A 25082-nucleotide genomic window follows, 5' to 3' on the forward strand; every position below is an offset into this window, starting at 1 on the left:
TTCCTTCCCCAATCCAAAAAAGCAAGTCCAATTGTCTGTCCAGTATTTTCCCTCAGCTCGCTCCACTTTATCGCCAGCCAGTTTGTCGCTGCCAATTCGTCGTCAGCTTGTGTTGAATCAATCTCCTGCGCATGTCTCTCGTTCCACGTCTGTCAATCCGACCATTATTATCGGTCTTTGTCTTTGTTTATTGTTGACCGGACGAACTTCTCTCTCGCGCACTCTCGAGAGCTCTTCATTCGATTTCTCGCCTTCGCTAAGTAACTAAGACGTTGACCCTTTTTAATTTGATCCCTTATCTTCGCGAACTCCATACGCGCAATCTCCCGACCTTTCGCCCAAGTGAACCACATCGAAACCAAACCCATCACTGCCATCATTTCCGTGCAAAATCCATAACTTTGCGAACTACATAATAGGGGACGGGTGACATGCTGCGGAGTTGAACTGGGTCGAGTTCCCTCTCCATCGTATTATTTGCGCACATTCTCGAATCCTCCCTACAAACATACGTTGCTGTAAATACTCGCCGCGCGGAGCAACTTTACACAGTACAGATGGGGAAATCCAAATGTATTTACCACCTGTGGTCAACTTTGAGAAATATGTTCGCTAATATGAGCTTTCACGCAGGGCGATGGGGTGTCATTTTGGACGCTGGGTCGTCTGGAACCCGCCTACATATTTACCGATGGGAAGATCCTGCAAAGGTCATCAAGGACGCAGACTACGAAGAGTTGCATAGCCTACCTAAGATAAAGACCAAGAAGAAGTGGACCAAGAAGCTTCGTCCTGGGGTTTCGACCTTCGGCGACCACCCCGAGGACGTCGGCACGGAACACCTACAGCCACTGATCAGTCATGCTCTCGACGTTATCCCGGAAAGCAAACATGCCGATACTCCCATCTTTTTGATGGCCACAGCTGGGATGCGGTTACTGCCAGACCTGCAAAGAGAAGCCGTGCTCAACCAAATTTGCTCCTACTTCCGCGAGAACACCCAGTTTGCCCTCCCCGACTGCAATCTGCATATCCAGGTCATCAAGGGCGAGACCGAAGGGTTGTACGGATGGATCGCCGCGAACTACCTTCTGGGAGGGTTCGATGATCCTCAAGGACACAGCCACGGCAAGAACCACCACACCTACGGCTTTCTCGATATGGGAGGCGCATCAGCACAGATAGCATTTGCGCCGAATGCTACCGAAGCCGAGAAACACCAAGACGACCTAAAGTTAGTCCGGATGCGCACCATGAATGGCGAACCTACCGAGTATCGAGTATTCACCAAGACCTGGCTCAGATATGGAGTAAACCAGGCTCGGGAGCGCTACGTGCTGGACCTCATCGACTCGTATCTGGTTGCCGGCGAGCACGAAGTCCCCGATCCTTGTATGCCGCTCGGACTGCGGACAACGGAGATGGGTGAAGTTGTGCACGGAAAATCGAGCGAGCTGCAGCTGGTCGGCACTGGCGATTTCCAGGAGTGCCTCAGGCGAACAAAGCCAATTCTCGGAGACGAAAAGCCGTGCGAAACGGAATCTTGCTTGCTAAACGGTCACCACTATCCTGAGATCGATTTTGACGTTAATCATTTTGTCGGAGTGTCGGAATACTGGCATACAACCCACGGTGTATTTGCCGACAAGGGCGAGAAGGTGTATGATTATAATACGTACCAGAAGAAGGTGGAAGGATTTTGCAGCCAGAATTGGCGCGACATCGAATCTACCATCGAAAGCCGGAAAAAGGATCACGCGAAAGATGCGCAAGAGGCATGCTTCAAAGCCTCTTGGTTTATCAGCATGCTACACGACGGTATAGGAATTCCGCGAGTAGGCATTGAACAAACCCTTACACCCGATATCAACATTACCAAGGGAATTGGCGAAGCCGCAAAGGAGAAGGGGTTCCTTGAGCCGTTCCAGGCCGTTGATAAGATCGACGACATCGAGGTGAGCTGGACTCTGGGGAAGATGTTGCTATACGCGGCTGGTCAGGTTCCACCACAACAAAATGCGGAACATCTACCGGTTGGGTTCGGGAGCAATGTCAAGGGTGTCCCCGGCGACTTCCAGCATGCTGGATCCAACTGGACCAACATTCCATACGACGGCGACTACGACGACTGGGCGGAAGATCTCACCGAAGACCTGGTGGACCACGTCAAATCCAAATCGGGTTCAGGATTTGCCCTTTTTATCCTCATACTTCTCTTCGTTGCATATATATTTCGAAAGCGGGACAGGAGGATGCGTCTGTACACAAAAGTTAATAGCATCTTCCGTCACCACCACCACCGCCGGCCTGGAGGCTCGCGGAAAGGAGGCCGCGGGCTGTCATTGCTCACCAGCAAGTTCTTCGGCCGTGGCTCCCATCAGTACGAACGGGTATTGGAAGCAGGAGACGCTGCTCAGTTCGAGTTGGGTGACGTGGATTCAGATGAGGGCGATTACTCGGACAGCAGCGGCGGCTCTCGGGTTGGACGGACTTCCGGTTTGGCCACGCCCAAACTCAATATCGAATCATTCGACGACCTGACGAAATCTGCACACCCTGGCAGCGCCATCGATCGCAGCGGGCTGGTGGTGAGGACAGAGAGTCGAGAGAGACTTGTGCCGCAAATGCTGAGTGCTGGCAAGAGGAGTCGAGCAGGCAGCCCAACAAGGATGAAGAGTCCATTAATGAGTCCTCTCAGTGAGGATTGAAAAGAATTATGTCCTACTCCCGCATTGTGGAGATTGCACTTCAATTACGACTGTTCAGACATCAAACGCTTCTAGACACACTGGATCGGAGTCATGGATAATGGTTTACATGGCGTTGTGAGGGATTATTGACCTCGACACTCCCTGGACGGGCTGGAGTCTGGGAAACCCATTTTGGATTAGAGGGAATAGGCCCTCTTCTGTTAAATGCAGAATAAGAGGCATTTTCGTGGAGTTCAGCTGTTGTCGGTGGATAGCCAGCTAGCTAACTTGAACCACGTTAGCCTAACATAGCTCAATATGATATGTCCAAAACTATCTCAACGTGGCAACGACTCCTATGACCATGGCGCATTTATTGGTTTTCCTATGTCTCTGGCCATATGCAGCCCTGCTTGACTTCAATGTGGCAGTTTCGGATGGTGCTCAAGACTTAGTCTCATTCTCAACTCCTACGTTGAATGTGTGTGAGTAACCTGGGAGCTCTTGTGACGCGGTCAGTACAGACGCCTTCCTTCCTCTTGGCTTCCTTGCCTAGCCCCGGGCATCTCGCATCCCGGTGTTTCGATCTAGCTTCCGCTCCTATATCACCCCCCTTCCATCGCTCACTCCTCCTGAGCTCTCTCCAAGAAAGTTGGATCACTCCTCAATCTCCCCTCAAACTTCTTCCACCATTCCTCAAACGCCTTCAGCGGCACGACCTCGACCTGCCCGGCCTGCCCACTAAAGCTCGCGAGGAAATTGAACGCGTTCTTGATAATCCTTTGCGCCAACACCAACGTCGATGGCGGGTCCGTCGTTCCTGCTTTCACTATTTGTCCGCTGTTATTACTGTACCCATTTCCACTGCCATGTACCTCCTCTATCCTCCTCCCCACGCTAGCCCCCTCCTCAATACTGATGCCTATCACCACCCCTTCTCCGCCTCCTCCAAGCTTGAACACAGCGCTCTCCTTACCCGGTCCCACGCCGCCCAGAAAGCGGAAATTGGGCTCTTCGGTGCCGGCGGCGAGGGCGGCGGGGTTTGTGGCTACGTAGATGGCGGCGGCGGTGTCGGCGGGTAGGACCACGCCGGGGAGGAGGAAAACGGCGAGGTGGGAGAAGGGTTTGGGGTTTGCGGGCGTGGCGGAGGGGATCGCGTAGAGGAAAGAGGTTGGTGTTGGGGTTGAGGAAGGGGTCGTTATGAGGGGGTGGCCGGCGGGGAGGAGGCCGAAGGGAGGTTCTGGGGTGGGTGCCGCCATTGGGAGGGGAGAGTTTGTATAAGTAGTGGTTTTATTGATGTGACGTCGGTCGGTGATGTATTGTGGAATGTGTCTCCGCGCTGAGGGATTGGCTTAAGGGTAGCTTCGCGCGCCGTACGTCACAGGTTACAGGACGTTGCTTCAAAAACCACTCCAGTTGGGTCTGTGAGAAGTTATCCCTGGGATTGGCTGTGAATTGTTTCTACCCTGGGTCGCGATGCCGCAATATTTGTTATAGCGTCGGGAGTTGTTCGATTCGAAATAGCAGCCGCCTGTAGTAGCTCGAAGCTTCCATAAGCTGAAGCTGTTCTGGCCGGGGGAATGTTGCGCGACTCGGACGTCACACCACAGCAGCCAAGAATGCCCCGCATGCAGGCACCACCCCACTTGCTGTAAGGATGGAGGGGTTTGCTGCTGTGTCTGGGAAATCGCGTAACTTGAGCACAGGGAGTCAGGAAAAATGCACATTAGTTACAAATAGCTTCAAAGAACGTTGGGCACTAGCTTGAGTAAAAGAACAACCCGTAGGATAAATAACTACCGATACCCATATTATTTCGGAGTTTTAAGTTGTCACTCCCTTCAGTTCTCTTCCAGTCGCAACGAAAGCTCAGGACATCGAAGTCACACTCACTCGCAACTGTGTCCACAGACATTTGCCATGCCACAACTAAGCAATTTGGACCTCATGAAGCTGGCGGATAGGTCAGTCAAGCCACCGGCTTGCTCACTTAACCCCATATTCATTACTAATAGCACAATCCAGCTTCCCCTACCCAGACACCGAACCCGAAGGCTATGCCAAGTTCTTCGACAAATCGAGCGCAACCAAAATCTACAGCCTCCTCCACCCGACACCAGATGGCCCTAAAACGATAGGCTACATACTCAAATCCATGGTTGAAAACCTCCAGTCGATCCCCGAATCCATCTGCGGACCCATCACAGTCGACGAAGATGCCCTCACCATCCAGGCTTTCGAGCTCCCCACCGAGGCCGAGCGGACAGCTGCTGTACAAGCCGTAATGAAGTACTGGCGAGACAACAAGACGTGGGAAATCACCGATGGCTGGCGTAATGAGCTATGGCCTGTATACGGTAGCAACGACGAAGTGCTTTACGAGGTCGAGCGGTCATGTACGGGACTTCTGGGAGCCATGCGCTACGGGGTTCACATGACTGCGTATGTGAAGGATGAGGCTAGTAGTCACGGCATGAAGATTTGGGTCCCTCGAAGGTCAGCCACCAAGAGCACATACCCCAGCATGCTCGATAACTCAGTAGCGGGCGGGTTGACAACCCGGGAAGACCCATTTGAGGCTATGATCCGGGAGGGCGACGAAGAGGCGAGTCTGCCCGAGGCGTTGATGCGGGAGCGCTGCAAGCAGACGGGCACTGTCACCTACATCAACATCACGGACAAGCATCAGGGACAGAAAGGGCTGATATATCCCGAGGCGCAATGGGTATATGACATTGAGCTACCCGCCGACGTGAAGCTCGAGCCGAAGGACGGCGAGGCCGAGGAGTTCTACCTGTGGACTGTGGACGAGGTGCAGGAGGCCATGGCTCGGGGCGAGTTCAAGACGAACTGCGCGCTGATATTGCTGGAGTTCTTTGTGCGCCATGGCATCTTGACGCCCCAGAACGAGCCCGATTATGACGAGATCGTGCGCAGGATGCATAGGAAACTGCTGTTCCCTGGTCCACATCAAAAATTCGCATAGAGATGGACTTTTGTTGGATTCCACACCCCAAAACAGCAGTGGCGCGAGCCTACGCCTCCCATGCGTCTGTCCGTCTATACGCCCGCCTGCTGAATATGCCGTTCCCACAAATTTTGGTCTCCGGCGCCTTGATACCCAAACATCGCTTTCATTATCATAATTGTGGCTTGCTCCCAGTCCCTAGGTGCTCGTCGTGCTATTTGCTGAGAGGGTACATGGGCGTAGCTGGATCCAAAAGAACCAATTGATCATTTTTTGACCAGTAGGTAAGTGTTGTCGACCCGTAGAGGCGTGAGCTTCTTGTAGGGACCCTCGAGCATCATGAGCAGTCCGCCGAACGAGACGTAAGCCTTGCTGTAAAAGAGTTGGTCAGCCCATTGTCTATTGATCCGGCCCCTTCGCATCCCGAAAGGCCGCGCAACTATGGCAACTAGCTTCTCAGAGTCACTTACATAGTCTGCCCATCCTTGCCATCCTCAAACTTGTAAATCTTACCGTGGCACACGTAATCGTACATGTCAGCGAGGCTGCTCTCGCCCTTGACGTCGCGCCAGCCCTTCTCCTCCTCGCCCTTGCTGCCGTCGAGGCTCAGCGACGACGCCAGCACCACCGTCAGCGTCTCGTCCACGGCGCAGGGAAACAGCTCGATGTTGATGTCGAGCGTCATCTGCGTCTGGTTGTCATTGCTGTTGGCGGTGATGCGCGCCACGCGGGCGTACTTGCTCTGGTCGTAGGCGGTTACCACGAAGTTCTCTTCGAAGAGCTGCGCGTCGCCGGCGAGATTGGCCATTTTGCGAGAGGAATAGGTAGTTCTCGTACAATGGATGAAAGGCGATTCGGGTTCGTGCGTGAGAACGTGCGGTTTCGTGGTTAGTAGGCAGTGGCGGCTGTGGTGATTGCTTTGCTGGACTTTGGGAGTTGGAGGTGAAGCTCAAAAAAGAGAATTCGAGACTCGGCCGGATGCGGGGCGGTGGATTTTGGCAGTTGCGTTCCGCAGGGCGGAATACAACGGAATACAAGTGTTGTTAGTGAGAAATACGCTAATGGCGCAGTATCCTCAGGCCCTGTAACTCACCCCATGGTGAAGAACTATCTACCCCGGAAGCCCCTCAAACTGAAATCTAATTGACTGTATTCTACCAAGTTTGTATTGATCAAGTTGGCTAAAGAGCTCAGTCTAGTGCCATCATGGAAAAGGTAGTTATGAGTGGACGCATTTACTATTTACCTGTCCAACACAATCATGGATGCGGATTATGTAGAACATGACGACGTACTTCGCATGAAAGACGAAGGAGTTTACAAGAATCAACTGTGTATCAATACTATCAAACACTTGCTGTATATAGTAGATTATGTTACTTGTCCCTGAGAGTTCACGTTGAAATATCATAACTCCCGAATTTACTGCACGAATAGTGTTCATATTTTAAGTGGGAAGGAGCCGGCAAATATTTGTGCTTGCTTCTCCACGTTGATGAGTCTAATCCGTGGCTTTTGACTCAACTTCAACTGAAATGATCCAGTGACAATTGAACAGTGGCATCTTTTCGTCTGATCGGGCTCTTCTCTTTCTTGATTCCTTTCCCCCCAACATGTCTTTCAGAAAGAGAAATACGGTGATCAACCGCCCAACGAGCTCTGCACAGTCGGTTGTAGCAAAACCTGAGGCTGCTCCAGTTCCTGGAGTGCGACCGTCACCCCTCGATGGACGCCTGACCACGTCAACTGGAACCGCCTCGCTCGACAGTCTACTCGCTGGTCATTCTGGATTCCCACTCGGCACTTCTCTGCTTATCGAAGAGCACGGGACAACCGACTTTGCTGGAGTCCTTACCCGCTATTATGCCGCCGAGGGGCTCGTCCAGGGTCATCAAGTTCATGTCCTCGGCTTGCATGAGGGATGGCGATCAGAGCTGCCTGGCATCTCGACAGATGCAAAGTCATCTAGCAAGGCTGATGCCACACCGGGGGATAAAATGAAGATTGCTTGGAGATACGAAACCCTGGGCAATGCTGGAGCTGCAAGAGGTCTGTAAGTCTCCCTGATATGGCAATACCATAGCACTAACAAACTCCGTAGACAGAGATGGTCCACAGAGAGTGGGGAGCTCAAGCCCTGGATCAAGTGACATCTTCTGTCACTCGTTTGATCTTAGCAAGAAGCTTTCTGCTGGCGAAATCAAGGGTCAGATTAGCTTCCAACCCTCGATGGCGATGCCAGGCCTGGCAATTCAAGCCAAGGAGGTCGCATCTCCTTTTAAGCTCTTCATCAAGGACCTGAAAGCGAAGCTTGCAAACTCGCCACCATCATGGGCACATCGAGTCATGGTTCCCAGTCTGTTATCGCCAACTCTCTACTCAAGTGCGCTATGTTGTCCAGACGAGGTCCTGCAGTTTATACATGCCCTGAGGGCGCTACTCAGACAGTATCCCACCAAACTCACAGCAATGATAACCCTTCCCATATCACTTTACCCTCGGAGCTCTGGACTCACTCGATGGATGGAGCTGTTATGCGATGGAGTTATGGAACTTGTTCCACTGCAACTCAACGCTGTTCATGAACCTCCGCCCAGTGGAAAGTCGGACTCCAAGTCGGAGGAGCAGACACAGGGGTTGGTGAGAGTACACAGTCTACCGATATATCATGAGAAAGGTGGTGGTGGGTCGGATGGCCATGCTCGCGAGGATTTATCCTTCAGTTTGAGCCGATCTAAGGGTCTGATCATCAAGCCTTTCAGTCTGCCTCCAATGCTGGAGGATGAAAATGAGAAGAAACCGGGAGAATCTGATAAGGCGAGCATTGACTTCTAAAGCAGCCTGTTCCTCAGTTGTCATGTGTCTGAAAGGAGACAAGTGTGGAATTTGACCCCGCAGAATTCGTGCACCGCACCAAACGCCAATCGCCTACCTCTAAAAAATTCTCATTCCTCCAATCCGTCTCAATTCCACTGATTCTCAGCATCAGCATTCAACAACAGGTACGTTCAAACAATTTCTCTTGCATAATAACTCGACATGATTACACAAATTTATCTGTCAATCCCCTGAATATTACATGTTGACAAAAATTTCAATCCATAAAATATGATCGTCCTTATCCTATATTCAGCGTTCTTGCCCAATTCTGTGTACAACCTAGACTGACTCACGGCAAGCAGGAAAGCTGCCTCTGTTGCACGATGGCGACGACTGCTACTTCGCGTCCGCCGGTAAGGATCTCCAAGGTTGCCAACAGGTACCTACTCTTCGACATTGACGATGTGATATACCTCCGCCGCAATCACAACATTGGCTCCGTCTACATCGGATTGATACCCCAAAACCCCCAGCAGAACGTCTTTAATGGCTTGCCCGTCGAGTTGATGCCGGAAGAGGCCCAAGTCCTTGTAAAAAAGAAGGCGGCCTACGTCGTCGATGATGCTGTATTCCATCTTTGTAGGCTGACTTCACTGGACTACTTGTCGCGAAGAGCCTACGAACAGTCCCTCCAGGCTGAGGGCAGGCAGGCACAGTTGATGAGTCTGGAATACAAGCTACAGAACACCCCTGATGAATTCAGGAACAAGCAGAAAAAGACCAAGACCAAGTTACAGCAGACTTCATCTGAAGCCAACGTTGCAGGAAGCCTTGCCACGGTCAGGGCAGCACATCGAGAAGAAGAACCCAACCTCTTCGATGCCAGTCCACCGACTTCTAGACGTCAGTCCCAAGCACCGAAGGAATCGTCCAAGGGATGGCCCGTGACGCCTACCACAAGCGGTATCCTTCTCACCCCACCACCAGAACTAGACACTCCATCAGTTCCGGTTGACACCCCCCCCTCCTACCCACTGTTCGCTCATTTGCAGCATAAAGGATACTTCACTATGCCTGGCATTCGGTTTGGGTGCGACTACAATGTGTATCCTGGTGACCCTCTGCGGTTTCACAGCCACTTCCAGGCTACGAGCTACGGCTGGGAAGAGCAGATTAACCTGATAGACATTGTTGCCTGTGGACGCCTGGGGACCAATGTTAAGAAAAGCTACTTGATCGGGGGTGAAGTATCTGGAGTGAGCAAAGCTGGGGTGTCCGAAAAGGAACAGAAGGAGGTAGAGGAAGGCGTTCCGCCGCCCGTTAGGTGCTTCAGCATCGAATGGGCAGTCATGTAGTTGAGACAAAACTAAGAGACAAGAAGCATACATGCAACACAAATTTTCCATGTCCCCCATTCCTCTGTCGTTTGATATGTACCATACTCAAAAGTACGTGTTGGTGTATGTGTCAAGACCAACCCGAAACTCCCAGCGACCATCCATCGGCCATCAAACACAAGGCCGAGGCCGTCCTGTGTCTGTCCGTCCGCCTGAAATGCGGGTTCTCTTCGTATGAACCCATTGAGAAGTGTATCAAATCAAGCCTCGAACAGGCAACCAAATCAACGCCATGCATCCATCTCCACGGTATGTATCTACTCCATGCAAAGTTGGCCAACCAATCCTTTCTCACAACGACCCCTGGCTGGTAATTTCCTAGCTCTTCCGCGTTGAGTCTCAAGGCACGTAAATCCTCGAAAAGGAAATCACCTCCCTGCGGCAACACACACACTTATCAAAATTGTTCATTGCCAGCGTGACACGGCACTCGTCGCACAGACTCAGACAACGACAGGGCCAGACGATAATGGTTCGTGGCGAGCTGTGACAGACAACACACTGAGGACCACTCTCGCCAAGTCCGCCCGCCCAGGACCCCGTGTTGGAGTCGCTGTTCGGCAAAAGCTGGTTCTGCGACCGTTGTTGCGTCGTGGCTCGTCGGGACAGAATGAGCTGCTCCAGTAATTCGGCTTCTTCGTCGGAGGACAGTTTCTGGTTGGGCGGTCGGCGCTGAGATGAGGTGAGGAGGCGGCCACGCTGCACAGCTTGCAGGTGCGCGTATGCTGATCGAGTCATGATGCGGTCGCTGGCCAGATGGGCAGCGAGGGCATGGGCTTCTTGCCGGTCCTCGGGGCTAGTCGGGTGAAGGAGGCGGGCGAGGTCGGTCATGGCTATTGGCGAATCGAAGGGGGTGCTTTCCCTGGAGGCAAAGGGAGAACTTTGTGTGGGTGTGCATTGCCCATCGTCAAGATCGTCCTCACCGATCCGGGGATCTTGGTCGTCGTCATTGCTAACGTCACTACCGGCAACACTGCAGATCATGCTTGTCGTGTCCCAGTCGTTTTCATTTTCATCTGGCAACCAGTCCTCGCTATTGTCCACAGAGCCCCAAAGGCCGCCGAATTTCCAGGTCTTGTAGAGAAACGTGTCCAAATCCGCTTCCGGCATGTTGGCCGTCTCTATATTTCCCTTGAGACGACGGCGTAAGTCAGTCTCGACGTCGGCATCCTCATCGTTATAGAGTCTCTGCCCGTCCCGACCGCTTACGTATAAACGACTCCTGCCGCTAGATTGTCGCTCCCCCTTCTTGTCCTTCTTGGGTCGACTCGAGAGCCAGAGCAACAAGCGCGGTTGACTGCTAACGCCAATTCGGGCCAGACCCTTAAGCATGATGAGTGCTCCCCACCGCAGAATGAGGCGATTAATATTCATGATGAATTCCAGTGCAAGCAGCCACCGTGAGCTCCGCTCGGCTGCACCAACGCCATCTCTTGCCCCCTTATCTCCTATACGTGACTTGGGTACCTTTTGCGCAGCTCGCTCTCGTGCGTATCCACTCGACGCAGATAGTTGGTTATCCTTGACCGGGACGAGACCAATGGTCCCCACAGAATCGTACCGCGACCCTCCCAGACCGGAGCCCGCCCATTGCATCCGGAGTGATTCAATTTCCCGGTATCGCTCCTCCTCGAGCCAGGTGTGCCGCTTCAAGTTCACATTCCGGTCTTCATTAAGATAAACCGCCTCACTGGCCATCGTTATAACCCCGAAGCCTGTCCTTAGCAGTGCAGTGTAGAAATCCATCTCCCAGGATATCCGAATGTCAGACAAGGAAATATTTGCCTGCATGTTCTCATGCGCCTGGGCTAGACGTTGCCTGAAAGACAGTTGTGGACCACGTTCCAACCCATCCGGGGGCGCAAGGGCTGAGAGTGCAAGCGCAATAACGTATATTACGAAGCAAACAAAGATGCCGGCGAACACCATGACGTGTGGGATGAACCCAATAATGCAAACCGTTGGGAACCTGAAGAGCCCCATGCTAGAGGGGTCGTCTAGGGAAAAAGTGAATGCCTTCAACACTATGCTCCCCATAAAACATAATGCCCAGAAGCCGGTGCTGATCAGCCGGAACTTGCTCTGAAGATTGAATATGCCCAGTATATGGCTAGTGACGTGGCTCATGGCCGACAGAAATGCAACCAGAAGGACTTCGGGTGGCGTATTGACTCGCTTCATGATCATGGATCTGGATATGGCAACGCTAGTCCCAGAGCCTTGCTGGAACGTGACATTGGAGCTACCCTGACCGGAGAACAGTCCCCATCCCAACTGATTGCTGATGGCCGCATCGGCCTCTGCAAACGCGAGCGAGTGTTCGAACAATGTCATGCCCGTCTCGACAGCCACCGGGCGACCTTGTACTGCGCAGGACACTGTTTCGAGGAATTGGCTCAAACAGAATGTCCCGAACAAGGGCCATAGAAGAGATAGCGAGCCTTGCAATTCAGCCGGATAAACCATGTCACTCGGCGGGACCATATTGACAGCACGACAGGAGTCGAAGTCATCTGCGCCTAGCAGCAGTGCCGAACTCATCCCATGTAGATATCCTCCGGCCTGGGCAAACATCAAATCTGAAGTTTTGCTAGCGTTGCCCCAGCGCATCTCGGCAAAGTCCGGCGACGTCTGGCATTGTATGGAATGCAGGAGGTCGCGCGCCTGGTAGAGGAATAGGATGATCGGGAGGAAGCGGAGGAGTAGTCGGACGGGCCACTGTAGCCGGAGCCTTCGGCGGCTTGCGGCGAAGATCTGGGTTCGGTTGAGGATGATGGCCATAGCCACGCAGCACAGCGCCCACTTGCTTGTCGCATAACTGAAGACGCTACCCAAGCCCTTCGCCCCTTCGACGGAGAACTTGGACACCATGGCAGCGGGGTCTTGATCGTCGAGCACTGCCGCGGCAGTAGCAGCAGTAACAGAGGCATCAGCAGCCATTTCGGACGTAGTAGTTTCGATGGCGTCCGTGAGGACTTGAAAGAAGTCAGAGCCGGTGCCGGTCGCGTCGGGAATGACTCGTTGGCCAAAGCTGTCGATTGCGTCGGGGTGGAAGGAGATGATGGAGCCCAGCTTGGTCAGCTTGGTCAGCATCCTAGGGCCGGCCAGAATAAGGTCCTCTAGCGAGGGCGTATATCGCGTCATATTCACTGAGTACTTGAGGTGCTGGGCGATCCACGAACTGAAGTTGTGCCACATGCTCGCGTTATTGTATAAGGCTGTCGACGCAGGCACGACTGCGGCGGCCGGTGATGCCATATTGCACCTGTGTCGACGGCACCTACTGATTCAGAGGGCCGAGCTTTACCGCGCGAGGACGACGGCAGTCAGTCTGAACTAGGAATGCTGCAACAGTGGATAATTTGGACCACGCATGGCCGATCCGAGCCGGCGATGGCGGTTGTGGATATTAAAGTACAAGGCAATGTAGAGTTAGACGTAAAGTAGAATTGGAAGGTAAGACACGTGAAGGAAAGTCGGATCCGAGATGGAGGTGCTGTAGTTGAATGGCCGGGAAGGTGGAGGTTGCAGCACCGTATGGCCCGATAGATATGCGCCTTATCTCCAGTTTGAGCTTAAGAGCTGCCTTAAAGTGACGAGTCCGGCTTCGATCGGAATAGGTGGCATGACAATGGTAACTTCAATGGAAGCAATACTACCTGCATAGCATATAACAAGTTTTGACAGCAAATCGATGGGCATCATAGGGGGGATTCTGTCATGGCGAAAAGTGTATTAGACCGACGGGTATGAAAGGACCCCGCCAGCCCACTTACAGCTACAACATAATGGAGAAATGCTATTCGCGCAGTACTCATGCACTTGCTAGTTTCTAATACCCTAGATTGACATTCGGAGCTGCTGATACTTGTACGTCATCTGCTGCAAAAGAATCCAGTGACAGGGATACGAATATTGCAGCGTTTGTATTCATTCATTTTTCTCTTTGCTGTCAAAGTAGCTTAGCATTGTCCTTGCTCTCCAAACAGTAACCGATCCTTGCGGCAGGGCACACTTAGATTTATCCATACAGTGCTAATCTGGGTATCATCGTTTAGGAATCCTCATCCTGTTTGTTTCATGGTTTGTCTGTGTCTTCAACACGATCGATCCTCTGTCTCCCCAAAGGGGTGCAGCACCAAGCTCTCTGCTCCTTCGGGCTGAGGATGGAGCTTTAGAAGCCGAGAGACATCCCAGCTTCCAGCTGGTCAGTAACTAATGTGCGGCCCGTGATCTGTTATGACTTACGGCAACAGTGTCAATCTGACTCCACAGTCCATAGGGTGGCTTCTTTCGTCTGATTGTCACGCAAGTAGCCTTTCATGATGGTTCTTGCCTGTGCCGAACCGTCTCATTTAATGCCTGAATGACCACTTGATTCGCGCTCCGGCAAGCCACTAGACTCCTCTCCATCATCTTGTTGTAAATCATCGTATCTGCCCCAGGAAGTTGACCCTTGAACCACACATTCGTGATCTCGTCTCTGACTGGCAGGTAGGCAACACAGCATGCTGCAATAATCTTCTGGTAGTTTGCAATGGATGGGTCGAGGACGATTTCGGCTGGGGTGTTATCACTCTTCATCGCCAAAGCTGCGACACCGCCGGCGACAGTGTCAACGCAGTCAATGCCTGCGTCAGCAATCGCAGCTGAAGCAATGGTGATACAACCGCTCAGCACGTTCATCATGTCCCATCCCTCGTTGTTCTGGCTGTCTGTGCTGTCGCGGTCTTGATCTCCCTCGATGATGGTGACAATAATGTCTACACCGCTCTTGGGCCACCGGTCGGCAATGATTGCGCCTCGCAAGGCCGTCTCAAGATGTACGCCAAGATCGCGCTCGCTCGAGTCGCGAAGATAGCCTCGTCGCTCTCTTGTTGCGAAGGGTGCATATTTGACATGGGTCGTTAGGATGATATGGGGGGAGAAGGGCGCGGATCGAGGAAGAGCTCGTGGACCGTGGACAGTGCAGGTAAGCTTCAAACTGGTACTGTTGGGACCCTTCGAATTTAGGTCCTCGAGCTCCAGGTAGGCAGAGCCCGAGGCGGAGGGTGTTACACCAGTCTTCAGAACTATGAGGACGTCAGATTAGCATGCTGTTATCCAGAACGTCGAGAGCCCCACCACGTACATATCTTGCGGATTGCATTCTCATCCCTTGACATATTCCGAGCTAATGGTTCTCTGTCGTACACAGGAGGTGTGGTGGTCCCAATTGGTCCGTTTATTCGTCTTCGGTCGGCCATCTTGTCGTCAAGACCGTGTCGTTTTGTGTTTGCGTTCCTTTGGCAGCCTTGATTCCAGTGCGCAGAATGTCGGCAACTTCGAAAATTCCGACAGAGAAGCCGCGCCCCACCAATAGCCATTATCAAGCTTGTGCACGGACCATGGCTTGCGACTATCTCTTGAAATTTTGGTCGCCAAATTTTCCGACTTAATTCCTCTCTTCACCATCACACACAGAGCTCAGCTCTGGAAGTCGAAGTGCTCAATGGTCCTCAACAGCATGAGGGAAAGCTCTGGTAGGGCTGCTTTGATACCATGATAGGTTCTCAGCAGCACGCCTGCGTTGTTGAGCGCCTGCTTTGGCGTTACCTTCACCCATGGACGCGGTTTCTTCTGTCTGAGAAGTAGCAGGCGTCCGTGGGATGCTATATTCACACTAAGTAAGTATCTTCATTCCCTCACCCGCTCAGGATCACTTCCAGCCCTCCCCCACTCGCTATTGATGATTTTTTACCACTGTTCCCGCGATCTTCATGAGCGAACTGAACAACATGCACTACCATCTGAAGCGTCCCTCAAGCCAAGGCTTATACGAGTAACTCCGCTGGCAATGTAACTAACTTGCTTCGTAGGAATTCATACTGAAGACTACTAGCTGGTGCCGCCCAATCGAATTCAACAACCGCAATAGGTAAGCCACTTGGAAGATTTGTTTTTGCTCTTTTTCGCACCTTGTATATGATGAAAATCTATATTTCAGTTCTGCTTCTGAGTAAGATGAAGATACCCCAATACCAAAGTTACATTCACTGAACATACAATACACTTTTCACTTCCATGTCACAAAAGTTGGCTCAGAGCACGTTAGCTAACCATTATACAGTGTCCATGACTAGCACATGCCGACATCCACTTGTAACTCGACTCTGATGGTAAGGCCGACCTCATCTCCATCCTGACCCTTCCTCCGCCCGCCTTATTATGATGAAAATAGTTTATCCATTCAACTATCTCACATGGAGCCGAGCCAACCCTCCCGCACCGTAGCTGCCCCTTGGGGCTAGTGATGATTGGTTGTGGAGTTGTCCTCATTAGATGTTATGTTGTCTTCAGTGCGTTCTAACTTGGTACTCCGTCTTGGAGTGCCATGGTAGAAGGCCGGCCCCTGTGAATGAGTAAACTGGTTTACCTGACACCAATTGGACAACACTCATGATACACCTACACTGGTTTCGATGCAATGAGCTGACCAAATATATAGATGCATTCAATGGTCTAGTATTCTATTTAACTTCTGACAGTCCGGATATAGTCTCGCGGATATGGATAGTCAGGTGTCTGCCTGCAATGCCGATGTATGACAAGCCCTTTGTGCTCATCATTTTGCTACACTCCATAAATCAATATACAAAGTTGTCTGATATCCACAAATCACTATAACTTCCTGTGCATCGTGCCTGCGCCAGCTTGGTGACTGGGAAACACCAAAGTATCAGCAACGACAACGTTTTCCCTTCTTCCGGCAACGAAGACAATAACTTCCGCGATGTCGTCGGGGGTCAGAGGTTCGCAACCGCTGGGTATGGTTAGCAAAAGCAAGTCATCAGGTTCCAGTTCTACTCACGCGTAGACGGCGTCCGCCTTGGCCTTGTCCCCGTAGAAACGAACAACTGAAAACTCCTGCAGCTTGTTAGACTTGTGTTTGTCCTTGAGGGAAAGAGTAGTCCCACCGTCTCGACCTGGCCAGGATCAACGACCATGACTCTGATTCTGGAGGCAATAGTTTCTTTCCTTAAGCTTTCGCTGAAACTTCTAATGGCGGCCTTGGTAGCGCAATAGATACCGCCTCCCGGGTATGGCTCCCGGCCAGCGATACTGCCGATGTTGATAATGTCTCCGGCTCCTCCGTCGGGTCTCTTGAGGAAGATGGGCATGATTGCCTGGGTCATGTTGATTAAGCCGGTAACGTTTGTGGCGAACATGATATTCATGTCTTCCTTGGCGATTTCGGGTGCCTTGGCGACTCCTTTGACCAGACCACTGCCGGTTGTCAGCTGTCTTGTCTTGATTTGTTCTACATCTCTATGAGTGTAGTCGACAGCCAATTGGGTACGAAATCCCTCACGTAAAACGCCAATACTACTTACGCATTGTTCACCAGCACATTGATGTCGCGAAACTCCTCTGGCAAGTTCTGAACGAAGCCGCGCACCTCCTCAGGTTTGCTAACATCCAGCTGCACGGGCAGCACCTTGACGCCATCGCCGACCTCCTTGGTGATCTCGGTGGCGATCTCCTTGAGTGTGTCGATGCGCCGCGCCGTCAGGATTAGCTTGAGATTCTTGGGCGCCGTACGCGCGAATTCGAAAGCGGTGCTGCGGCCGATGCCCGACGAGGCGCCCGTCACGACGATGGTCTTGCCTTCGAGACGTTTGGCAATGGCGGAAGACATGGTGCGGCAGGGTATTATTTGTTGGTTGAAGGTTTTGAACAAGGGCTTACTGCTATTCAGACTGGGACTGGTGTTGTTGGTATAGAGGAGGTTTGGACGCAGTCGTAAGTGTAGACGTGATAACTGGCTCAATGTAGACAAGGCTAATATTCGTGCGGAATTGGACTTCATATAGACAAGCTGCAAGCCCGAAACTCGCACAAGGGAGGGAGGGGAAGTGGATCGGGCAACGCAGGTTTATACTCGGCAAGTACTCGACGATAGGATAAGTAGGTAAGTAAGCCTGGAGACAAAAATCGATCGATCACTGCTTGTCGTCGGCCAGTCCTTCGGGATGATGCCATCGGCTTCTGATGCGCGAGGACCTCCCACGAACCCCACCATGCCCCTCCATTGCTATCGGAAAAGCACCATTGCGGCCGCGGAGGAGACATCGGATAAAGGTGCTCGGTAACCACTCTGCCGATCATAGGAAACCCCGTTCGTTGTGATGATTTGCGAATGGCAAGTTCGTCAGGTCTGACCCTCCAGGTGAAGTTTGTAACGTCTAACCACCTGGGTTAGATAATAGTGTTGTTTAGTATTGAGCAGTAATTCCCACTTGCTTTCAAGAGCTGGCATTGACTCGCACGTCTTGACTGCTATATCTTCATAGAAAAGTGCTAAATGCCTGCTGGGAGAACTTAACATATCCTACAGTTAAGCACCATGTGCATAGAGGGTCGAGTTCGGAGCTCGGAGCTCGGTTCTATCCGCGAATGGGGCAACAAATGAAAATCCTAATCCTTGGTAACACCAAAAACTTTCATCCTTCGACCAGATGGTCGTATAGTGTAGTGGTTAGCACGTGGGATTTTGATATCACGTCAAATCTTCCCGAGTCCCGAGTTCGAGTCTCGGTATGACCTTAGTTTTTGTTCTTACACATGAAGAAACGTCACGAATTTCGTAGTATACAATACTTTTTATCTCTTGAAAACATTCATCCTCCCTTCACTTACCCGTGCCACGCCCCACTTATTTCGGATTCGCTTGATACTTCCAAATTCAACCTATCCTATATTCATTAATTCATCAGCTTTTTCTAATCGCAATGGACTTACAGCTACAGGGAGGGAGCCGTCCTCTACATGTAAGAGTTTCCCCAAGCCAAAGTTGCTAAGATTGCGCGAGAAAGCGGCGTAAAACGCGAGACCCTCCGATACCGCGTTAAGCAAGCTAGGAAGACTAAAAACCTAACGCCAGTAGCAATTAGATACAAAGAAGGAAACTTGCCCCTGCAAGCTTTTTTAGTGCCTTGAGCACTGTTTGAGGGGCCCAGAAGGTTTTGTTGAAACGCTGTCAGGTCGTCATGATTTCGCCCGCCTATCTCTTCCGCTTTAGCCTTGATAACTACGAGGAATTGTGAATTGCTCAGAGCAATTCAACGCCAGTGGCAGCCTTACTTCAACTCTCGGAGTCAAGAGTCCTATTCTGAGAATCACCCCTTCGCTGAACACAAGGGAGTACGTCCGACCAACTTGCGCCCAAGGCTTGTAGAAGTTTCGCTCCAGCGTCCATCGCCATGATCTTCGTCTGATCAGGCCAACAGATGGGATCTGTTGGTACTGGAGCCGCTTTGCCAGTGTGTTAGGTAGTGGGTACATCCTACCGACCACCTGAGCCCGTTTCAGTAGCTTACGTACTTCGAATAATACTCTAAGAAAACGTAGAAAGGTCGAAAACGACTATTAATCTTCGATAGCCACGGTAGCTACTATATGAAGTAGTTTATCTAATATTATAATAACCACGATATTATATCCTTCGGCTTACCCTCCTATCTTACTTATCTATAGCTACTAGATATAGTTGTGATGCGAGTGCACATGGGGTGTGAATTGTTATATTGGGAAAGGATGGCCAGGTCAGCTATTCTGGCCTGGCAGAGCTTTATAACCCTTATCTGATCTTATCTATCTTATATATAGTGAAACGGGGTCAGGCGGTCAGTAGGATATACCTACCACCTAACACACTGAACAGACGGCTCCAGTACCAACAGATGGGATCTGTTGGTCTGATCAGACGAAGATCGTGGTACTGGTTGCAAGAGCGAAGCTCTTACACGTCTGGTGCGTGAGTTAGTCGGATATGCCTCTGATACTCGTATCGTAATAGTAGGATCTCGAACGTAAAGATAAGCTGAATAACTAAAATAACTAAATAACTGACTGAAAAGCGAAGGTGAAGATGTAGAGAAGAAGGAGATGATGATATGAGGATGAGGATGATGATGCGTGAAGATGGGGGACTCGTGTCCTACTCTGCCTCTGTGCCTCTTAAAGAAGAGAAAATATTATTATTATTATTATTAAATACGCCGTAGGCTCGAAGCCCCCGGTACCTCTACTAGTACTCCCGTATGTCAAACCGTGCCCTAATGGCTGGACTAAATACATACGCTGCGTCGTCGGTTCGCCCTATTGGCGACTGCGTTACGTCCACTACCATACTACGTTGGTTCTCAACCTACCAACAAAGTCCCCCCTGAGAAGATCGATGCTATCTGGGCCTTGAAGCTGTCCGACCCGTCCCTAGCAGCCACCTTACAATAGTCCCACTAACTACTGGTTCTCCTGTTGCCGTTGCGAGGTCTCTGCGAGAGTATAGTGGCCGTGGTGCGATGGCGGCCCGTAATCGTTCCCTCGGTCCTTCCAACAGCCCGCAAAAGAGGATTACGTGCTCTGCCGTCTCAGGGGCATCGCCACAGCGGCATAGCGGCGAGTACACGCCAAAAGCCCCTGTCTTGAATAAGAAGGCTGCTAGTCCTATTTTTTCCGTCCTGATCTGGCACAGCGTAGACGCTTCCAGTCGGTTCAGGCCGAAATACTTGCCCCCTTTCGGTATCTGCATCGAAGGGCCCTCCGGTTCCTCAGCGATAGCGCGTCGCTGGCGATCGTGATGCTCTGCTCCGGTGAGCCATCTCTTCCTCCAGTGGCCGAGGAGGGCAGCCGGGACCTCCTTTTCCTCACTCATCCACTCGGAGCCCCGGGCCTCCTTCTCCATAGTGTACCCTGCCGGTCGGAGTAGCTGCGACGCCTGCTTCCTCTTCGCCGGCCTATCCTGCCGGAGTATATGTGACGCTTTAGCGCTCGCGCTGCGAAGTAGATTTCTCTTCCCGCTAAGCCGTAGCCGTTCTTCAAACTTAGCAGCCCGGGCACTAAGATAGAGGTCTAGTGGCGGGATTGCTGCTTCTGCTTCCAGGTGGCGAACCGGCGTCGCTTTGTGGGCGCCACAGACTACCCGGAGGCACTCGTTCTGTATCCCCATCAGGCTCTTAGCTGGCCCTGTCGGTTCCTCACTTATAGTATGCCACGCAGTCGCCCCGAAGGCGATCGCGCTACGGATAACCACCGTATATAACAGCCTCGCCCGTATAAGATCGCAGCCCCACGACATATTGACTAGCTTTGTCAGGGCTAGCTTTTGAGTTGCCATTTTTGTTTTAACACGCTCAACATGGGCGTGCCACGTCAGTTTGCGGTCGAACCAGACTCCTAGGAACCTCGCTGAGACTACCGGCGACACTGTGGCGTCCCCAAGGCGAATACTTTGCGGCAAGGGCTCTCGGGCCCTAGTAAAGTGCATTAGCTCACTCTTGTCAGGAGCGAACTCCATCCCGTGCCTCACTGCCCACCGCTGACACGTAGCCCATGCGCTCTCCAACCAAGAGAAAATAAACTTTCTCCTAGCCCCGTAACCTATTTCCCTGATGTCCGGCCTTACCCCGTTACATTACACGTCTGGTGCGCGAGTTGGTCGGATGTGCCTCTGAGACTCTCGTCGGAATGATTCTCAGAACAAGGCATCTGGCTCTGGAAGTCGAATTGAAGCTCTCACTAGCACTATATTGCTCTGATCAGAGCAAGATACAATCCTCTGTCAGTGTCAAGGCTAGGATGAGGGCAGAATAATAGGATTTCGAAAGTAGTGTCTAAGTGCACGTAGGAATGAACCGCATAATTGAAGGGCTAGCTAACTAGAATAGAAAACAAAAGTCAAGTTGATTGAATAAGATGATGAAAAGAGATGACGATTTGTTGAAAGTCGTCTGTCATCTCCGTGTCCCTTAAGAAGTGTGGAAGACAGGGGAGTCCTCCCTGACCCCCGTCACCTACTTTCCTGACGTCCGGCCTGGCCCCACTACAATAGCTACAGGGTAACCCCCCATGGGGTCACGTATCACCCCGATAGGAACACTCGAATTCTAAGGACTCGGTATTAACGGGATAGGACTCTAATGGAGTTAAAGAAGTAGAGTATTATATAGTAGCGCGCTATGCTTAATTTAGTATAAATCGGTCAGTTATATTGCTAGTAATTATAGAGTGACGTTGTGTGATAGGACCGAAGTTGGCGATTTTGACTTCACGGCTCATGCTTGGTTATAGTTAGAGATAAGCTCGCCGTTTACATGTAGTTTTATAGTGGAGTTTTTCGGGCTAAACAACACAGGCGCAGTGAGTTCCCTCGGTGGAAGAAAGTGTGACATCGGCAAATCAATACATATATGGTAGTCTTTCCTAACACAACAGGATGTTGCTATCCTGATCGCGTCGAAGCAATGATCTGTATGTTCAGCAGAGACAATAGGGGCCCCTTACCGTTGTGGTCCATGATATTCTTGTCCGGCCATTCCACGCCCCCTTTCATTATCTTGATAGTGATCCCAGTTGTAGAAATGTGACTGCCAAAGTGATTTCCGTCGTGCGTGAGCGGTTGACAGATGAAAAGACACTTGGAAAGACTTACGAGACAGAGGAGACGATGAAAGACTCCGAACTGGATGACACAACCACCTGCATACTTCGGTAAGACCTTGTGCATTGGAGAAAGCGGGTCATCATCAGTTCTGTTCATCTGTCTCAAGTCTTTCTCGGTCACAGGATATAATTCACCCCGTTGCTGATAACCATACACATTGCATAAATCTCGTCTTTGTTCACGACGGGTGGGCCTCGCTGTTTGTGGGTCTGGAAAATGTCAGCCTCGTAGGGCTTGGGGTCCATGTATTACACGACGCTGTTCACTTGAGCTGTTTGGTGGTTCATCAATGTGTCTGATCGAAAGGCGCCATAAGATTTTACAATATGTAGAGTCGATTCGAGTGGTTATTGAGGCTTCTGTTTCTTGGTCTCGGTAAGCTTCGACACCAAAAACACTGAGAGGACCAAAGTCAGGGCACTAGCGAGGTACTGAGATCCGAATCGCCCTCGGGGTTTCAAAATGGATTCTCCTGGCTGTCACAGCGCCTCATACTTAGTGTTTTCACTTCGGCCAAACATTGCGAAATAGTTCACGTTGTGTGTTCATTCGTTACAGTATCGTCATTAAACACAGATGTCGAACCTGAAGAGAAAAGACACGAGTCACCTTATCATTTAGATGAAGGAGAAAATAGCCATGAACGAGGGAGATATCGATGCTGGAAGACATCGGATGGGCGCTTACTCGACGTTATAATACCGATGATTCTAGTTGTCACTAAATACCAGGGCCTTGAAAAGCCATCTAGGTACAGCTGCAAACAAGTGCATAGCCAATTTTAGGAAAGATGACCGTGCCATCAAGGTGCAGCATGCGAGGAATCGGTTGTAGGTGTGTCTGGCTGTAGCGGCGACTGATGACTACAAGATCGTATCCCATCTCTCGCATTCCACATGACGGTGGCATTACGGCGGACTGGTCAGTCCCGCGCTAGATACAGTACCTTTATTATATGAACTTCACCAATTTACTTCTTAAGCTCTTGGCACATACCTTAACATCACGTAATATAAAGGGAAGCAAACCAAATTCACAAAATATAAGTATATATATCCGCTTTCTATCAAGGAACTCGAGCAAAGATGACCTCTGATTAGTGATCTGTAGATCTGAATGCAGCTCCATACGCGGAACCAAATGTTTGATGAATACAGATAGGGACTATTGTGCTTTATAAATAGAAGCTGGCTTCACGGTGACGTGACACCTTGCGGTGCTAAACTGCCTTACAATACCCAGGTGTATTGCCGAGTGTCCATAATGAAGTCGTAGTTATAAAGAGGGAGGGCCACCTAGTGTGTCACGTCTCTCCTTGGACTGGAAATCCTAGTGGAACTCAAATAAACACTTAGTCCGGGACTGGAAACGCTTCTGAATCCAATTACACTTCTTGTGATCCTTGGCCCAGATGATATCGGTTATGTATAAGTCTCCCTCTAGGATTCGCCAAAGCCATGGATTGCACCTCTCCAGAGCGTAAACATCTTTGCGTTCTTCCAAACAAGACTTCGCAGCCATCCAAAATATGTAGTTGTCAAATTTATAGCTCTCTATTTCAGTGTGATAAGTTCGGGTTCATGTTTTCACCCAGCGGCAGTTGCCTTAATACGGTACTTTTGCGAGCGAGTGACAGAAAATATGTTTCGAAGGCATTTAAATTATATTTCTTCGCAGCGCGAGCGCTAAAGCGTCACATATACTCCGGCAGGATAGGCCGGCGAAGAGGAAGCAGGCGTCGCAGCTACTCCGACCGGCAGGGTACACTATGGAGAAGGAGGCCCGGGGCTCCGAGTGGATGAGTGAGGAAAAGGAGGTCCCGGCTGCCCTCCTCGGCCACTGGAGGAAGAGATGGCTCACCGGAGCAGAGGATCACGATCGCCAGCGACGCACCATCGCTGAGGAACCGGAGGGCCCTTCGATGCAGATACCGAAAGGGGGCAAGTATTTCGGCCTGAACCGACTGGAAGCGTCTACGCTGTGCCAGATCAGGACGGAAAAAATAGGACTAGCAGCCTTCTTATTCAAGACAGGGGCTTTTGGCGTGTACTCGCCGCTATGCCGCTGTGGCGACGCCCCTGAGACGGCAGAGCACGTAATCCTCTTTTGCGGGCTGTTGGAAGGACCGAGGGAATGATTACGGGCCGCTATCGCACCACGGCCACTATACTCTCGTAGAGACCTCGCAACGGCAACAGGAGAACCAGTAGTTAGTGGGACTATTGTAAGGTGGCTGCTAGGGACGGGTCGGACAGCTTCAAGGCCCAGATAGCATCGATCTTCTCAGGGGGGACTTTGTTGGTAGGTTGAGAACCAACGTAGTATGGTAGTGAACGCAACGCAGTCGCCAATAGGGCGAACGGACGACGCAGCGTATGTATTTAGTCCAGCCATTAGGGCACGGTTTGACATACGGGAGTACTAGCAGAGGTACCGGGGGCTTCGAGCCTACGGCGTATTTATTAATAATAATAAATTATATTACTGGTATGGTTCGATGTTAAAAAACGGTGTCAGGACCTTTCCGTCTTCGAAGTAACATGGCAAAAATCGGATCTGAGGCAAAGATGCTGATTCTGGTACCTCGAAATACAAAGATTCCGAATCCACCCCGTCTCATCCTCAACACTCTCAAATATTTACTTGTTACGCGAGACCTGTCTTTTGTAGTGTGAGGTGGCCTTCCCTGATGCAATCGTATCGTGTAATTGAGTTTTGGAGTG

At 51.1% G+C, this 25082-nt stretch overlaps 9 protein-coding genes and 1 non-coding gene across 10 annotated transcripts; 5 read left to right on the forward strand and 5 right to left on the reverse strand.

The window, feature by feature from the left end:
- Nucleotides 1–617: 617 nt before the first annotated feature.
- BCR38DRAFT_350823 (GDA1/CD39 family protein) lies at nucleotides 618–2708 on the forward strand (the record flags this gene model as incomplete). Its single annotated transcript, XM_040856601.1, has 1 exon — nucleotides 618–2708. One exon carries the CDS (start codon nucleotides 618–620, stop codon nucleotides 2706–2708), a length of 2091 nt encoding a protein of 696 aa, XP_040712044.1.
- A 605-nt stretch (nucleotides 2709–3313) lies between these two features.
- On the reverse strand, nucleotides 3314–3949 carry BCR38DRAFT_488499 (uncharacterized protein; the record flags this gene model as incomplete). Its single annotated transcript, XM_040864280.1, has 1 exon — nucleotides 3314–3949. One exon carries the CDS (start codon nucleotides 3947–3949, stop codon nucleotides 3314–3316), a length of 636 nt encoding a protein of 211 aa, XP_040712045.1.
- A 661-nt stretch (nucleotides 3950–4610) lies between these two features.
- BCR38DRAFT_460201 (NUDIX hydrolase domain-like protein) lies at nucleotides 4611–5676 on the forward strand (the record flags this gene model as incomplete). Its single annotated transcript, XM_040862385.1, has 2 exons — nucleotides 4611–4654; nucleotides 4716–5676. The coding sequence occupies 2 exons, from the start codon at nucleotides 4611–4613 to the stop codon at nucleotides 5674–5676; spliced, it is 1005 nt and encodes a 334-aa protein (XP_040712046.1).
- A 248-nt stretch (nucleotides 5677–5924) lies between these two features.
- BCR38DRAFT_350803 (DNA-directed RNA polymerases I) lies at nucleotides 5925–6466 on the reverse strand (the record flags this gene model as incomplete). Its single annotated transcript, XM_040856597.1, has 2 exons — nucleotides 5925–6030; nucleotides 6129–6466. 2 exons carry the CDS (start codon nucleotides 6464–6466, stop codon nucleotides 5925–5927), a joined length of 444 nt encoding a protein of 147 aa, XP_040712047.1.
- Nucleotides 6467–7271: 805 nt separating this feature from the next.
- Nucleotides 7272–8493, forward strand: BCR38DRAFT_412491 (Elongator complex protein 4; the record flags this gene model as incomplete). Its single annotated transcript, XM_040858700.1, has 2 exons — nucleotides 7272–7707; nucleotides 7760–8493. The coding sequence occupies 2 exons, from the start codon at nucleotides 7272–7274 to the stop codon at nucleotides 8491–8493; spliced, it is 1170 nt and encodes a 389-aa protein (XP_040712048.1).
- Nucleotides 8494–8638: 145 nt separating this feature from the next.
- BCR38DRAFT_444625 (uncharacterized protein) lies at nucleotides 8639–9876 on the forward strand. Its single transcript, XM_040860950.1, has one exon. The coding sequence runs from the start codon at nucleotides 8862–8864 to the stop codon at nucleotides 9831–9833; it is 972 nt and encodes a 323-aa protein (XP_040712049.1). The 5' UTR covers nucleotides 8639–8861; the 3' UTR covers nucleotides 9834–9876.
- BCR38DRAFT_444626 (uncharacterized protein) lies at nucleotides 9877–13612 on the reverse strand. Its single transcript, XM_040860951.1, has one exon. The coding sequence runs from the start codon at nucleotides 13131–13133 to the stop codon at nucleotides 10215–10217; it is 2919 nt and encodes a 972-aa protein (XP_040712050.1). The 5' UTR covers nucleotides 13134–13612; the 3' UTR covers nucleotides 9877–10214.
- Nucleotides 13613–14231: 619 nt separating this feature from the next.
- BCR38DRAFT_311763 (exoribonuclease) lies at nucleotides 14232–15121 on the reverse strand (the record flags this gene model as incomplete). The annotated part of the gene is made up of 2 exons (XM_040854661.1): nucleotides 14232–14947; nucleotides 15007–15121. Coding segments are annotated over 2 exons (831 nt in total), but the record flags the coding sequence as incomplete, so codon positions are not given.
- A 1414-nt stretch (nucleotides 15122–16535) lies between these two features.
- Nucleotides 16536–17553, reverse strand: BCR38DRAFT_460206 (uncharacterized protein; the record flags this gene model as incomplete). Its single annotated transcript, XM_040862386.1, has 4 exons — nucleotides 16536–16677; nucleotides 16726–16781; nucleotides 16832–17141; nucleotides 17249–17553. 4 exons carry the CDS (start codon nucleotides 17551–17553, stop codon nucleotides 16536–16538), a joined length of 813 nt encoding a protein of 270 aa, XP_040712052.1.
- An 822-nt stretch (nucleotides 17554–18375) lies between these two features.
- On the forward strand, nucleotides 18376–18461 carry BCR38DRAFT_t290. Its single transcript has one exon. It is a non-coding gene; the product is annotated as a tRNA-Gln (tRNA).
- Nucleotides 18462–25082: the final 6621 nt, after the last annotated feature.

Source organism: Pseudomassariella vexata (assembly GCF_002105095.1).
Source record: "Pseudomassariella vexata strain CBS 129021 chromosome Unknown BCR38scaffold_13, whole genome shotgun sequence".
Lineage (NCBI taxonomy): Eukaryota > Fungi > Ascomycota > Sordariomycetes > Amphisphaeriales > Pseudomassariaceae > Pseudomassariella > Pseudomassariella vexata.